The sequence below is a fragment of the Typopeltis vanoorti genome, chromosome 4 (assembly GCF_054136105.1).
Source record: "Typopeltis vanoorti isolate ZY-2024b chromosome 4, IOZ_Tvanoo_1.0, whole genome shotgun sequence".
In the NCBI taxonomy this organism is placed as follows: Eukaryota; Metazoa; Arthropoda; class Arachnida; order Uropygi; family Thelyphonidae; genus Typopeltis; species Typopeltis vanoorti.
Window position 1 is genome coordinate 50,322,518 of NC_143552.1, and position 14,370 is coordinate 50,336,887.

The 14,370-nt window shown below is 34.6% G+C and overlaps 1 protein-coding gene across 2 annotated transcripts in view; it reads right to left on the minus strand.

The window, feature by feature from the left end:
* Nucleotides 1-248: 248 nt before the first annotated feature.
* mbc (dedicator of cytokinesis protein myoblast city) overlaps nt 249-14,370 on the minus strand; it is a 643,249-nt gene continuing 629,127 nt past the window's right edge. For both annotated transcript variants that reach the window (XM_090391142.1, XM_090391141.1), the window contains exons 40-41: nt 8,224-8,429; nt 249-399 (exon numbers count right to left, since the gene is read on the minus strand). In XM_090391142.1, coding sequence (XP_090247268.1) covers nt 256-399; nt 8,224-8,429 — 350 coding nt within the window. In that variant the 3' untranslated portion in view covers nt 249-255. The remainder of the gene's footprint in view (nt 400-8,223; nt 8,430-14,370) is intronic.

Consider the following 14,370-nt stretch of genomic DNA (forward strand, 5'->3'; position numbering starts at 1 on the left):
CAAAACAGTCCTCTTTGAAAATGTACAATCTGGTATTGCATTTGAAAATATAACTGCACTGTTCCTTATTTTATGCAATTAGTTTCTATACATTTTAGACACATTTGTCTCAGTTATGCATTTCTTTCTAGGAAAAGGAATTATAAATACAGATGTCCTTCTATCTGCATATATATATATATATATATATATATATATATATATCAATATTTTAGGCAACATAAAAAGGCACTTTGTATCATAGGAAACTTCCGGTCAACTTCCTGTCATTTCTGATGCTGTCCTGTGTGGCTTTTTTGGAAGAAGTGGAGGGGTATCTACACTCTCCATTGTGGGTCGTTGAGGCTTTTTTGGCATTGGTGTTGGTGTACCTTCCTTTATGGGTAGTGGAGGAGGAGGCTATATAAACAAGGAAAAAGTAGTAAGTATATCCATGATATCAAAGAAAGGCACTCTTTTTTTTTTTTTTTTTTACAAAGACTCAGTATTATTAAAATTGAAATATTTCTAACTTATTTAAATATTTAATTAAATTTTAAACATAAAACAAATGAAGTTTTTTTTAAAAAAATTAAACTTGAAAATTTTTAATGAGGGCAGTCAGTTTTCATTTAGTGCATCTGGAAACCACACTTGCATTACATGGGTATCAGAAATGCAATTTTCCTTTTTTTTTGTATGGTTACCTCATGCATTTTGTTTTCATAATTCATTTCATTTTCATTTCATTTCAAAAATTCTGTAGCACTTTTGTCTAAAATCAGGAAGATATTCTCCTGCATGTCAAGGAAAATTATGTTTCATCCAAAAACGGCTAACACATACACATAAAACAAATGAACAAAGAAATAGAGTAATGCACTACTGACTCAATTTCATATTGCAAGTTGATGACTACAAATGCAAATAAACAATAAAATGGGAGACATGCAATAAAAAAGAGACCAGAAAAGTATGAAAATATAACAATAAAAATTCATGAAATGTTACTTTAGCTTAAATGAATGTCACTTACCTGAAACCTTCATAATAAACTCAATAAATGCAGTTTGCCATTAAAATCAAAAATAATCTGAAACCATTAGCAGCTAGTTAACTTTATAAGTGGTCACAACCAAAGCTTGCAATTACTGCTGAACAGCATTATTATTATTAATATCAGACCTTCACCGAGTCAAAAGACTCATCATGGGAGGTACTCTATTGCACACAAAGCCCATCAAAACATGAATTAAAGATATCAAGAAATTATATTATTGGTTTCATCCTTTATCCAAGTGTAAGCAAACAAAGTTTGTGTGTGAAGTAACTTCACGACTGGGCTACTTGCATGTAGAGGCTGATGACTTCACACCAACTGCCTTAGTATCCCACAATGCAATGTACATCAATAAATTAAAGATACCAAGAAATTATATTCTTGGTTTAACCCTTTATCCAAGTGTAAGCAAACAAAGTTTGAGCCTGAAGTATTTTCAGGACAAGTGAAAAAACTTCCAACAACCTTCCACTAATCCAGAGTAATTTAGTAATAAAGTGTGACACCTTTTGGACTCGTATATGAAAATATGACTTCTGTATTACTTCAACCTTAGTTTCACCTCTGGCTCCCACTGAAGAGACCTAAATAAAGGTCGAAACTGGTCTAGGTAGTGACCCTTCCCGTAATGCATGTCTGCAAGGAGATGTGCTTTGCATTATGGGATGCTAAGGCAAGTGACGTGAAGTCATACCACTGTAAAAATCCATGTGTGTGTGTGTGTTCTCTTACTTTAATTTTTGCTTAATACCTATACCTTAATTTGTCTTGTATGATTACCAACTGAACTTCCTTGTTGCTTTATTGTAAATTAAGTTACTTCTATCTTATGGCCACAAATAATAAGGATCATGTGTGCAAGATGTCAAGAACAAAGAAAGTGCTTCGGGCTGGAGCCAAATTCTTTGTCTGATTTATTAGTGTTATATCTAATTTTAAATTTTGGAAAATTTGTTTGTAAGTCAGCTGCACCACCAAAATTAAGGATAAATATCTCCCTCTGTAGAATAGAATGCCCAGTATGACACACGGCTCCTCTCTCTCTCTCTCTTCAACTAATCTATATACCAAATTACCTGTATATAATTCTTACTCTGCAGTCGTGGCAATATCTACTTCAAGACACATAGGTTCGATTTTATGAGTAGTGCATTGGACTTAGAGATCAGGCAAGTTATTTTGACAATAAAACAGTTTATTCATCACTAAGTAAAAAAAAAAAAAAAAAAAAAAAAAAAAAAAAAAAAAAAAAAAAAATCAGCTAACGCCTTTTTTTTTTTTTTATTCCCGTATATACGGGAGTAGGCGAGGCCATTTAGCCCTATCTAACTTTTGGAGACTGAGTGGGCAGTTCAATCTCCACTGGTACCCAATCAGAGACAGATGGCCCAAGCCTATCACTAATTAAGCGGTACGCAGTGAAGAGAGACGGCTCAAATGTGCCGCCATCTCGTGGTGACTAACCCTAACACAATATATTTAATGTCTGAAATAATGTGGGTTCTACGGTCGATTTTCTTGAGTTTACAGGACGAAAAACCCGAGTTTCCGGGAGGAAAAACCTGCTTGCCCGTGCCAGAGATCGACTAACTCGGGAACCGGTCGAAAAAAGGCTTAGAAAAATTTCCTCTAGTCGCCGACTAGACTCGAAACCAAGACTTCCTTCGTGCGGCCTAGCGCGATGGTGTGCAAACGCCACATCCACTGAGCTACACTGGCATCACTAAGTAAAGATACACAATTTACAGATATTAAATTCACTTAATTTTTGTAAGTAAGCTCTAACTAACAACTCTCTAAAGTTATCCACTCAAATCCCACAACCATCTGAACATTTCTATTTAGGACCATGTGTCTAGAATTTTACCCACCTCTTAACTGTACATACATTCCAATCATCAACATATAATAAAAATACGCTTAAGGAATTTCTACATTAATAAAACCAAACAGTTTCACAATAATTCGAGCTAGGCTTTTTCTTACATAGAGTTAATTAATACAGATATTAGCTCAAGGTCTAAAGTCCTGCAACATTAATTTTACACCAATTTCATCAATTCAAACCACTATCACAATCTAAGTTGGTTTCTGACTAAATAATGGAAAGTTCTTACTTTTCACGAAATTTGGTCCTCTCAGGTTGATTCGAGCAGTTGATTAGACCTTGTCACTGCACTAGGACATCCCTTTCGAAAATTGTGAGACTTCTTCCTTGTTATCAGTGGACAAATTAATTCCTACAGCTTGGACATTCGGCATCTGGTTCCTCCTAATACGACTTGCTTCAGCTGCATCGTTCTCCTGACCTTTGCTTCTTGAATGAAAGTCTCGAGTAGGATAGTGATTCATCACCCACGATTCTACTGAAGCTCAGCTGCCGTTAACGATCATCGTACTTTCTTCCAAACTCCTTGGCTTACGTTGACCTTGATACCGTCATGAGTCCGAACTCTCTCATCGAAGCTCCACGCTGACCCACGAACGGGAACTGCACACCGGATCGACTCAAACTCGAACTCCAAGAAAAAGGCCCCGTCTCGACATAGCACACTGCTATTTATTTGGTTCCGATGACCTTCATCCTTTCTTATGTAGTAATCCCCTGGGACCCTTGATGTTCTGCACCCATCACCCTCATCGATCGGTGCACTCAGACGGGAAACCCCTGTGTAATGTCGACCTTCGCATTTGGAGTGGCCTCAGGGCATGACTTAATCCCTTAATCTGTCTGGAATTTTAGTTAACTAGAGGTATACTTAGACACAATTTACCTTACACATATTTTCCTTTGTTCTTATACAAAACGTTTTGAGATTACAATATTCAATAACTCAAAAAAACATTATTTACAATTTAATTAACATCAAAAATTTCTATTAAAACACAAGTATTTTCAGTGGAATTTAGTTAACCAGTAAAATCGGAATATAAGGTGTTTTTAAATAAAATTCCTTTTATACGCGATTTTACACCACCTTTACCACGAGTTTCCCCTGTCCTGAAAATACTTCAGGCGCAAACTTTATTATATTATATTTCTTATATTGGATAAAGGATTAAAACCAAGAATATAATTTCTTGGTATCTTTAATTTATAGTATAACCAAGTGAAAAAACTTTCAACAGCAATGCACATCTTTACGGACATGTATAATGCTGTGCATTATGGGAAGGGCTGTATACAAAAGGGTATAAAGCTGGATGTGAGAATTACATAGGAATTTCTCTACTAAGTGTTCTAGGTAAGATTTATGCAAGCATACTTGAAAAGAGCAAGCTGAGTTCCCACCAAATAGAGGTTGTAAGGATCAGATTTTCACTTTATGACAAGTAGTTGAGAAATCATGGGAATGTAACAAGGATCTGTACTTAGTTTTGCAGATCTGAAAAAGCATATGACAATGTGCCCAGAGAAATCCTTTTCAAAATACTACAATTATACAATTATATGGGTTAAATGGAATATACAGAGAAATACTCATTGATAGTCTATATTTAAGATGTAAGTCAGCAGTTAGAATTGAAGGAAATACAGGAAGATGGTTTGATGTAAAATCAGAGGTAAAACAAGGATGTACATTATCTATACTCTTATTCACCATTAGGCCTGATATTAGAATTAAAGATGTGAACCTTAGTTCTCTACTTTATGCAGGATGATGTACTCCTAAATACACATGCAGTGCAAGTCACCAAGATTCTCAAACTATTTCATAATGCTGAATTACAGCAGTATGAAATTTGGCATGAAAATCAGCAATAAAAAGAACAAAACTATGAAAATAAGCAGAAACATAGAAAACTTCAGTTGCATGCTGAATGAAGAACCTATAGAATAAGTAAAATATTTCAGCTATTTAGCCAGTTTTTAGTGAAGATGGCAAAATAATTTGGAAACAGATAACAAATAGGCAAAGCTGGTATGGTGGGGAGCCAGTTGAATAAATTCATATGGAGTATGAGAGAAATTAGCAAAAGCCACCAAACTAGCAGTATATAAGACAGTAAGAGTTTGGTTAGAAATAAAACACTTGATCAAAGATTAGAGACCACAGATATGAGAGCACCGAGAAAAATTATGGGCCTGAACAGATGACATCAATAGCAGAATCATATTAAAATTGAAGACAGTCAAGAATGTGTGAGCAAAACAGGTGTTTGATGACAAGGACGATAGGAAATACACAGCAACGCCCAGAGGAGGACCAAGGTCCTCCACATAAAAAGGTTTGCCAGTGGTGGCAAACCTTTTTATGTGCATATTTCAAAAATTTACAAATAATATTTATTGAGTTTCTGACATGCCAGGCAATTTTTAATAGGTGGGAAAATTAATTGCAGAATTTTATTGAGACAAGTTAAAAAATTAACATAGAATTTCATAAAAATGAACTCAATTTGACATACAAACTGTTGTATACAAATCAATATCAATCTATTATCAATTTATTAATGAGATTTTTGCTGTTGTACATTAGATGCCAAATGCTTTATATCGGGTTCATATTTTGTCACTTTTAGTAGTATACATGCCAAACTAGATTCATCAGTCCATTTCTTAAACTGTCTTTTATAAAATTCATTTTGGAACATAATGACTCACCTATATGTAGAGGAGAAAATTGATAATAAAGCCATCGCTAATTTTTTTTTTAAACAGCTAAAGGTTAAAGGAATGGCATTCCAAGTTCTCATTATTTCCTCTTCTGCGTTCTTTTTAATTACACTAAAGAATCGATCATTTTCAATTATTTCCAAGTCATTTCTTAAATCTCAAGTCTTGTAAATTACTAATAATTTTTGCTTGGAATAATGGGAAAAAAAATGATGCTGTTTGGGCTTCTGAAAATCCCCGCATATACGAGTCTCACACAATTTTTAGCTTTAATTATGGGGAAAAAAAGTAAGAATTATATTCGAATAAATAGGGTATTATCACTATTATCACATACACACGCCAAACATTTATATATGCAAAGTATGTAATTTAATAAATAAAAATGAATGAATCTCTCAATTCTAAACACTAGTTCCAACACTAATTAATATTTTGAATTTAAAAACACAGCACTTTAATGCAGCAATTAAAAGTTATTGAAAAAGATAAACTTAGTTTCTTTTATTACAACTGAGTTTTTGAAGGTTTTAGTTAGACTAGTGAGACTTTTGCTGCTGTTTTTTGTCTGTTAGCTTATTAATTCTGGGATGAATTGAAGTGACAGCCAAAAGTTGCAGGTTGTATATATATTGCAGGACCTATGTTTCGTTATAAGCACAGTCATGACAGAAAATGCAGTTTCACAAAGATATGTGGTGGAAAAACAAAGAAATCTCATTGATATTTCATGTAAATTTGGATATTCATTTTTCATTCTTATCCAGAATTTTGAATTACTCGTAGAATTAAAATTACTTTCCAATCTTTGTCTGATGATAATTTAATACGTTGAAGGGTTTCTTCATGGGAAAGGGCTGTCTCTTTGTGTTCAACAAAGGGGGTTCACATACTTTGCCTCCAGGGATCCTCATGTTCGGGATAACACTTTTCAAATGACAACATCTTCAAGTGGGCTGCAATAATATCTGAAACTGAATTCCGTGAATAGAAATCACCTGCTTCCATAATATAATCTGAGTATGACTGAAACATTTCATTATTTCTTTCTGCAATCATATTAAACCAGAGTTTGAGTTTCTTTTTGAATGATTCGATCTTGTTCCAAGCATTAAATTTTGTTGAATCTGGACCTTGAAGTTTTAAATTCAACTTGTTTATGTAAGAAAATATATCGCTGAGATATGCCAGCCTGGCTACTCATTTCTTATCCTGGAAATAATGGGACAAGTCAATCAATTAATTAGAATTAATTAATTATCAATTAGAAACAGCTCAACATCCTTTCGGAGTTCATATAACCTCTCGAGAACTTCACTGCAGAACAGCCAACAAACTTCTGAATGTTGAAAGATTTCGATGTCTGAAAATTCCCAATCACTCATGAATACTTCCATGTTTAAAAATACATGGCTTCGTCACTGAAATTTCCTACATTGATGTTATTTAGGCGTTCTGGGTCTGAGAATTTGATACATTAATGAATATTATTTCCCTCAAAATATTTCTCTTTGTGAAATATTCTGAGGGAAATTTCCCTCAGAATATTTTCATGACTAAATGATATTTATTCATGAAAAATGCCTGGCGGTTGAAAAACCCTGATCTACAATGAGTCAACTGACACAAATAAAAATTGTGTTTGTTCACAGCCCACTGTAGGAAGAAGACCTGTCAGATATGAGAGATATGACTGCCATGTTACTCTTAATATCATATGTTTAGAAGCCATTTGTTTTAACAAAGTTGCAGCTGGTGACTTTTCATATGCTAAAAATATTAAAGATAATAAACTTGAGTTAATTAATAAGCTTTTAAATAATGAAAAGTTTTGGCAACTAAACACAGTTGTTTTCTATCAGCTGAGTCATGTCATTATGCCCCTCAGCCATTGGCTAGATGTTCTTAACATCAGTTGTAGTTTTCAGCTGCTGGGCGTTGTTCCTACAGTAGGCTTTGTGTTTGTTGGTTAGTTTCTTTCGTGTAAAACAAAATTTAACTTGTATGTATTGTAACAATTTAAAAAATAAAGGTTCAATAATTTATAAGCGTATAAAAGGATATTACCTGTAAATCGTTGGCATGCCAGCAAAATTTTTGGACGTGCCACCTCTGGCACGCATGCCATAGGTTCGCCACGTCTAGGTGGATGGATTGATTCAGTCAGAAATGCCTTAGAGGAACGAAATGATACAGAAATAATGGAGTTCTGACAAGTAATAGAATAATTTGTTGATAGGTGATTAATAGTAATGTAAACTTAATCATGTAGTGTTGTCATAGCAGCCTCAACACCCCCTTGAGGGTACATATCAGGAAATGATAATGAAAATTGTTGACAGGAAGTTAGTAATGAGGTAACTTTTTCATGTAGTACTATCATACCCTGTGCCCCTCCCATCCCTGGGGTACATGTCAAGAATTTGATAATGGTGATTATGGTTATGAGGCCAGTGTGTTAATGAAAAACTTGAGTCTCTAGCACGAGATCTACCACTACACTCTTTGATTCTTTATGTGTATATATAATTATACAGAGACATTTATAATGCTTTTCACAACAAACCTTATTTTTTGTACGTGGTGTCAATGGAATAGAACTTTTTCTCATTGTGCTGAACTGCACATCATCTGTGATATTGCTATAATCTGCATATGCTTGCTTCTGAGGAAGAGGTGGAGGTTTCTCAATCCCAGTATCAAGGCTTGGAGAAGGTGATAAAAATCCTGGTGTCGATGGGGCAGAAAGAGATGTGAATGAATTTGAAGATGCTATAACATGAAAATAAAGATGATTTAATAAAATGATCAAAATAATTAAGTGGTAGAACAAGTGAGTTTTAAATAATAATAAAATATTCAATTAAAAAGAAATTTCTGCATCATCATCATGTTTCCTGATATGTATCCCCAAGGAGTGCTCAGGTTACTATGACAGCAATACACAATTAAGTTTAGATTATTATTAATCTCCTATCAACAATTTTCCTCTAAATCAATCTATCACTGGTGAGCACTCCAATATTGTCATACCTTTCATTTTGTGCTTCTAAGGCACTTCTGACTAAATCAATTCACCTAGACCTTGGTCTTTATCTTGGTCTCATTCCTGCATTTTGGCATCAAACACCTGTTTTGTTAACCTTCTTTCACCCATTCTATTTAATTGGCCGTACCACCTTAGATTAGCTCTTCGGACACATTCTTGAATACTAATAATGTCAAGTTCCTTTCTAATATCTTCATTTTTAATACGATTCTACCACTGATGCTATCAGTTCAATCCCAGAAATTTTCTCAGAACCCTCATATCTGTGATCTCTAGTCTAGAAATTTAAATTTCTAGACTAGAGACCACAGATATGAAGTTTTTATTTAAATGTTTAAATATCAGAATTTAAATTATCAGAAATGAAACACACTGACTCTTATTTCTTTAATACACTGAAAATAATCAAGATTAAAAATCAATGAAAAACTAGAGTTAAATTGTTTATTCAATTATAAGAGAAACTAATGTTTCCTTATATGCTATATTACAACAATAAAATACATACTAATTAGCTTATTCAAATAAAGAAACTTAAAAGTTACAAGCAATTTTTAAAAATCTTAATCAGCATGGAGATTGGATCAGAAATCCAGATTATTTAATAAAATTAATGTGTTTTATATATCTGCTTGTTTTAAAATAAAATTAAGTCTTTTTTTCAAGTCATTCCCATCTTAATTATTTAAAGGACTGCAATCTTTTTTGTTTGCTATCTAAAAACTCCTGAGTACAACTATGTTTTGCAAAAGAAATCAAAAGCAATCTAACATAAAATGCTAATACAAAAATTCATCTACATAATACAAAAAGCATCTAAATATGTATGTAACCAATATAGAGATGTGAACAACAGATCATTTTATACATCCTGAATTATTCCTGCTAAAACAAATAGAAGTCTTTATTTTGAATTAATTATATTATGGGGAAACCAATATATTATGACACCAGGAATGCTCTTATTAATTTATTTAAACAAAACACCTACATAAGTTAAGGGGATAAAAATCCCTTATTGTTTTTCAGCCAGTAAGCGAAACTAAGATTGAAAACTACGATCTGAACGTTTCATGCCGACGAACTGTTGGCGTATCCAAGTGTAAGTGACCACTTGGTAGTGCCACACCACGGCAACTCGTTGCAAAGGTGGAGCAAGATCCCTCACTGTTCTTGATATTTTTTCGCTTACTGGCTGAAAAACAATAAGGGATTTTTATCCCCTTAACTTATCAACCTCGCCAGAAAAAAATAGCCATTCGGCTTTTCATCTAAAACACCTACATGTTTCATTGCTTTTTTTCTGCCCCTGACAACATCACTAGAGTGAATCAATATAGCAACTAGAAAAAATAAAATGTCAAAATACCTAGCAACCTGAAAAGAATAACAGTTAAATGTTTTTTTGACCCATGTAATTTTTAGAGTTAACAGTGATTTGCATGCATGATGCATCTATTGCTTATTGGTAGTGTAGGTAGTTCATATCTACACTATAGACTATACCTGCTGCTGGTTGTCATAAGCTGTCTTAGAAAACTAGCTAATAATCCTCTCTGCTCTTGCAACAGGCTGAAAGCTAAATGAGATTACCTATTATTACTATTAAGAATGAAAAGAAAGAACACATCCCAGAAGTCACACTACAGAGCCCAAAGCAGTATACCTGTGTGTGTGAGTGAGTATGTATACGAAGTAGTATCAAAAAGTTTTGAGACTAGGTTTGTAACATGCCAACAGATGGCAGCACAAGGTTGCATGCACAGTCACAGGGAGCATCTACCTTCATAAGTCAGTGTGCCCAAAGACATTGTCCTGTGTACATCGGGAGCTGTGCAACTGATGCTATTCTGACCACATCTGCGATTTCATCATGGACAGCAAGTTAAAACAAAGAGCAAACGTGAAATTCATGTTTGAAAAAACGTGAAATTCGAGGATCATTACCGGTGACAAAACTTGGGTGTACGGGTACGACCCTGAGACGAAGCAACAGTCTTCACAGTGGAAGAGCCCATCATCTCCACAACCGAAAAAGGAGAGGCAGGTCCACAGCTCGACCGAGTGCATGCTCATCTTCTTTTTCGATATTCGAGGCATTGTGCATCGAGAATTCGTCCTCAGGAGCCAGACCATCAATAGTAAGTTCTACTGCCAGGTTTTAAGGCGTCTGAGGGAGGACAATTCGGCGAAAGTGACCAGATCTGTGGCATGCGAAAAACTGGATGCTCTACGATGACAATGCACCCTGTCACTGAGCTGTCCCACACGAGTTTCTCGCCAGAAACAACATGATCTCACTTCTGCACCCACCCTACTCGCCAGATTTGGCTCCTGCAGACTTCGCCCTCTTCCCGACGATGAAGATCCAGCTTAAAGGTCACCGTTTTGACACCATTGCGGAGATCCAGTGCAAATCGCAGAAGGTGCTTTACATGCTTCAAAAAGAAGACTTCCAGGACACATTCCAGAAGTGGCAAGAACACTGGGAGTGCTGTATTGATATGCAAGGGGACTATTTTGAAGGTGATAGTGTGTAAACGTAGATAAATAAAGTAATTTCTCGTAAACAGAGCTAGTCTCGAAACCTTTTGATACCACCTCGTATGTGTGTATGTGTGTGTATATATATATATATATATATCAAAAATCTCTTATTTTTTTTATCCTTTTGATTGACTACTCAACATTCTAAACAAGAATAATTATATTTTTTTGTAGGCACAGTATTTTTGTGAAAATTATTTCTGCCTAATATTACATCCCAAGATCATATAATTTTTTAATTTATAATACCACAGCTTCAGTTTTGTTGTCGAAAAAGTATAAACGATTGAATACAATTATCTGGTGGGAAAGAATGATTTTAAAAAAAAGTGCAGCCATATGTCATTCAACCACCTATTCAAACTACAGATCTTTCAAGATCATAGTTTATCTCACTTTTGTAGCATGTATCTATACATTTTAAATGTAAAACAATACTATGAGCACATCTACTTCAAAAATCTACATAATATCAAAATTAGCAGTGAATGTATTTCTCATCAAATATGCATTATTTACTTCTTCGCGGGACAACATCTTCACAGAGCCAAATTTTATATTTTATTAAAAATGCCCCCCCCCCCAAGCAATGTGCATAAGACTATTTTCTTGCTACTTTTTTCGAATTAACATTGAAATATTAATGAAGATGAAGAAATAATGAATAAATATGGTAAACTTCATTATTTCTGAATAAATACAGTAAACTACCTAGCAAGAGAAAAAATATGTTGGGAATGTAAAGAAATACCAATGCAAATTGGAACTTGGAATGTGAGAATAATATTAAAAGCAGAAAAATTAGAAGAACTGAAAGAACAAACAAGGAAAAAAGATGCAGGAATTCTAGAAGTTAGTGAAACCTGATGAAAGGGTAGTGGCAACTGGAGTGAAAGCTGCAGAATCATCTATTGTGCAGGAGAGAAAGGACAAAATGGTGTTGATTTGTTAATAAGGAAAGATTGAAGAAAGAAAGCAAAAAAATACTTATCACTGAAGGACAAAACACTAATGGCAACCCCAGGCAATGTTGCCACAATTCAAATATACATGGCAACAACAAATTCGGAAGAACATAAGACTGAAGAGGCATTATCTTTAACTGATGTTATTAGTGTCTCTAGTTGTTCATACAACTAGAGGAACTAATAATCAGTTAAAGATAATTTAATTATAATGAGTGACTTTAATGCAGTACCTGAAGAGGACAGTGAATGTGAAGAAATTGGACCATTTGGACTAGAAAGGAAGAATGCAAGAGGAGAAAGATGTTAGACTTCTATAAACAACATGGCCTTATAGTCATAACATGCTTTTTGAAATACCAAAATAAAGATGCTATACAGAGAAATCATCAGGAGATGTTGCATGAATGATTGATTGATTGATTGATTACATATTAGTCCAGAAAAAGATACAGAAACCAACTCAAGGATACAGCTAACCAGGAGCTGAAATAGAGTGGCCACTCACTTGTTATTGCAAAATGTAAAATAAAATATAAGACAATACATAGAATAAGGAAAACAAAATGGAATATTGAAGTACTGAAACCTAAGATTTAATTTTAAAAAAGAAGCAGATTGCATGGTTGAGATGAACAGTGAGAAACACTGCATGGCCACTAAGGAAATAATTAAAAGATCATCAAACAAATTGATAGTATTTACAAAATTAAAACCACAGAAGCCTTGGATTATTATTATCAACACAACAACAAACCACATTGAGTCTTTTGACATGGAGTCAAAAGACTCAATGTGGGAGGCAAACAATGTTATACACAAAGCGCATCAAACCATGCCTTAAACTCATTCAATGTATTCATGACTTATTTTTCACGGTATTTAACAACACCACACACACTTTTATCGCAAAGATGTTTTTTTTAATGCTTATATTTCGCTCATTTTCAACTCACCATCATCAGAGCACAACACCTTGTAAACGCGACAGTGAGTGAGTGAAACAATATAATTGTAAAAGACAAAAGATCTAAAGTCCTATTTTTTTGGCACCCTATAACGGGAAAAAAAAAAAAAAAAAAAAAAAACAGCAGCTATCCATTTTTTTTTACGATAACCGTCTCCCAAATTTTTGGCAAATTAATACAACCATATTTGTTAAAGTTGGGAGAATTCTTCAAAGCCATTGCTGACTCAAAAAATAATCTTTCAGATCTATAACGACTCCTAAATAGCACATTCATTTTCCTCCATCTAATCCTGTGTGAAGGAGTGTCCAAACATGGTCTGCCAGTCCTGACTTGCCATAGTAATAGTAGCGAATGTATCTTTCATGTTCTTCCAGGCGGATGTTCACTGATCTTCCTGTTTGCCCATAATAGGACAAGTCACAGTCACAAGGCACTTCATACACTCCTGGATGTGCTAAAGGGTGAAGTTTATCCTTAGGCGAGCGGATCAGAGTCACCAGCTTGACATGAGGTTTGAAAGTGGTGCGAAAGCCATGTTTCAACAATACTTTGGCTATCTTTTCCGATGTACCTCTGATATAGGTAATAGAAATGGTCATGTTGTATTCTTGTGTATTAGGGGAGGCCAGAGTAATGGGCCTATGTAGTATTTTATCTATTTTGTAGGGATTGTAGCCGTTGGCTAAGAACGTATAGCGCAGATATTGGAATTCAGTGGTCAGAGCTGTATCGTTAGAACAAATGACTCTGGCTCTGTGTGTAAGTGTTTTTAAAATGCCGTACTGTTGGACTGGATGATGATGTGATTGTTTATGTAGGTATCTTCCTGTGTGTGTGTGTGTGTGTGTGTAGGCTTTCTGTAAATAGAAAAAGATAGTGATCCATCTGAAAGGCGGGTGACTAACGTGTCAAGAAATGGTAAACAGTTATACATTATACATTATGGGTGTGTGTGTGGGGGGGGGTCACTACCTAGACTGGTTTCAACCTTTTTTGAGGTCTCCTCAGTGATTAGCTAGACCCTGAAATACCAAGGTTTTTAGTAATACAGAGCCTTATGAAACCGGTCTGGGTAGTGACCACCCACCCATAATGTATAACAGTATACATCTCTTAGTGAGATGTGTTTTACATTATGGGAAATACTAAGAATAATGATCAGAGCTTTACTCACCTTTACA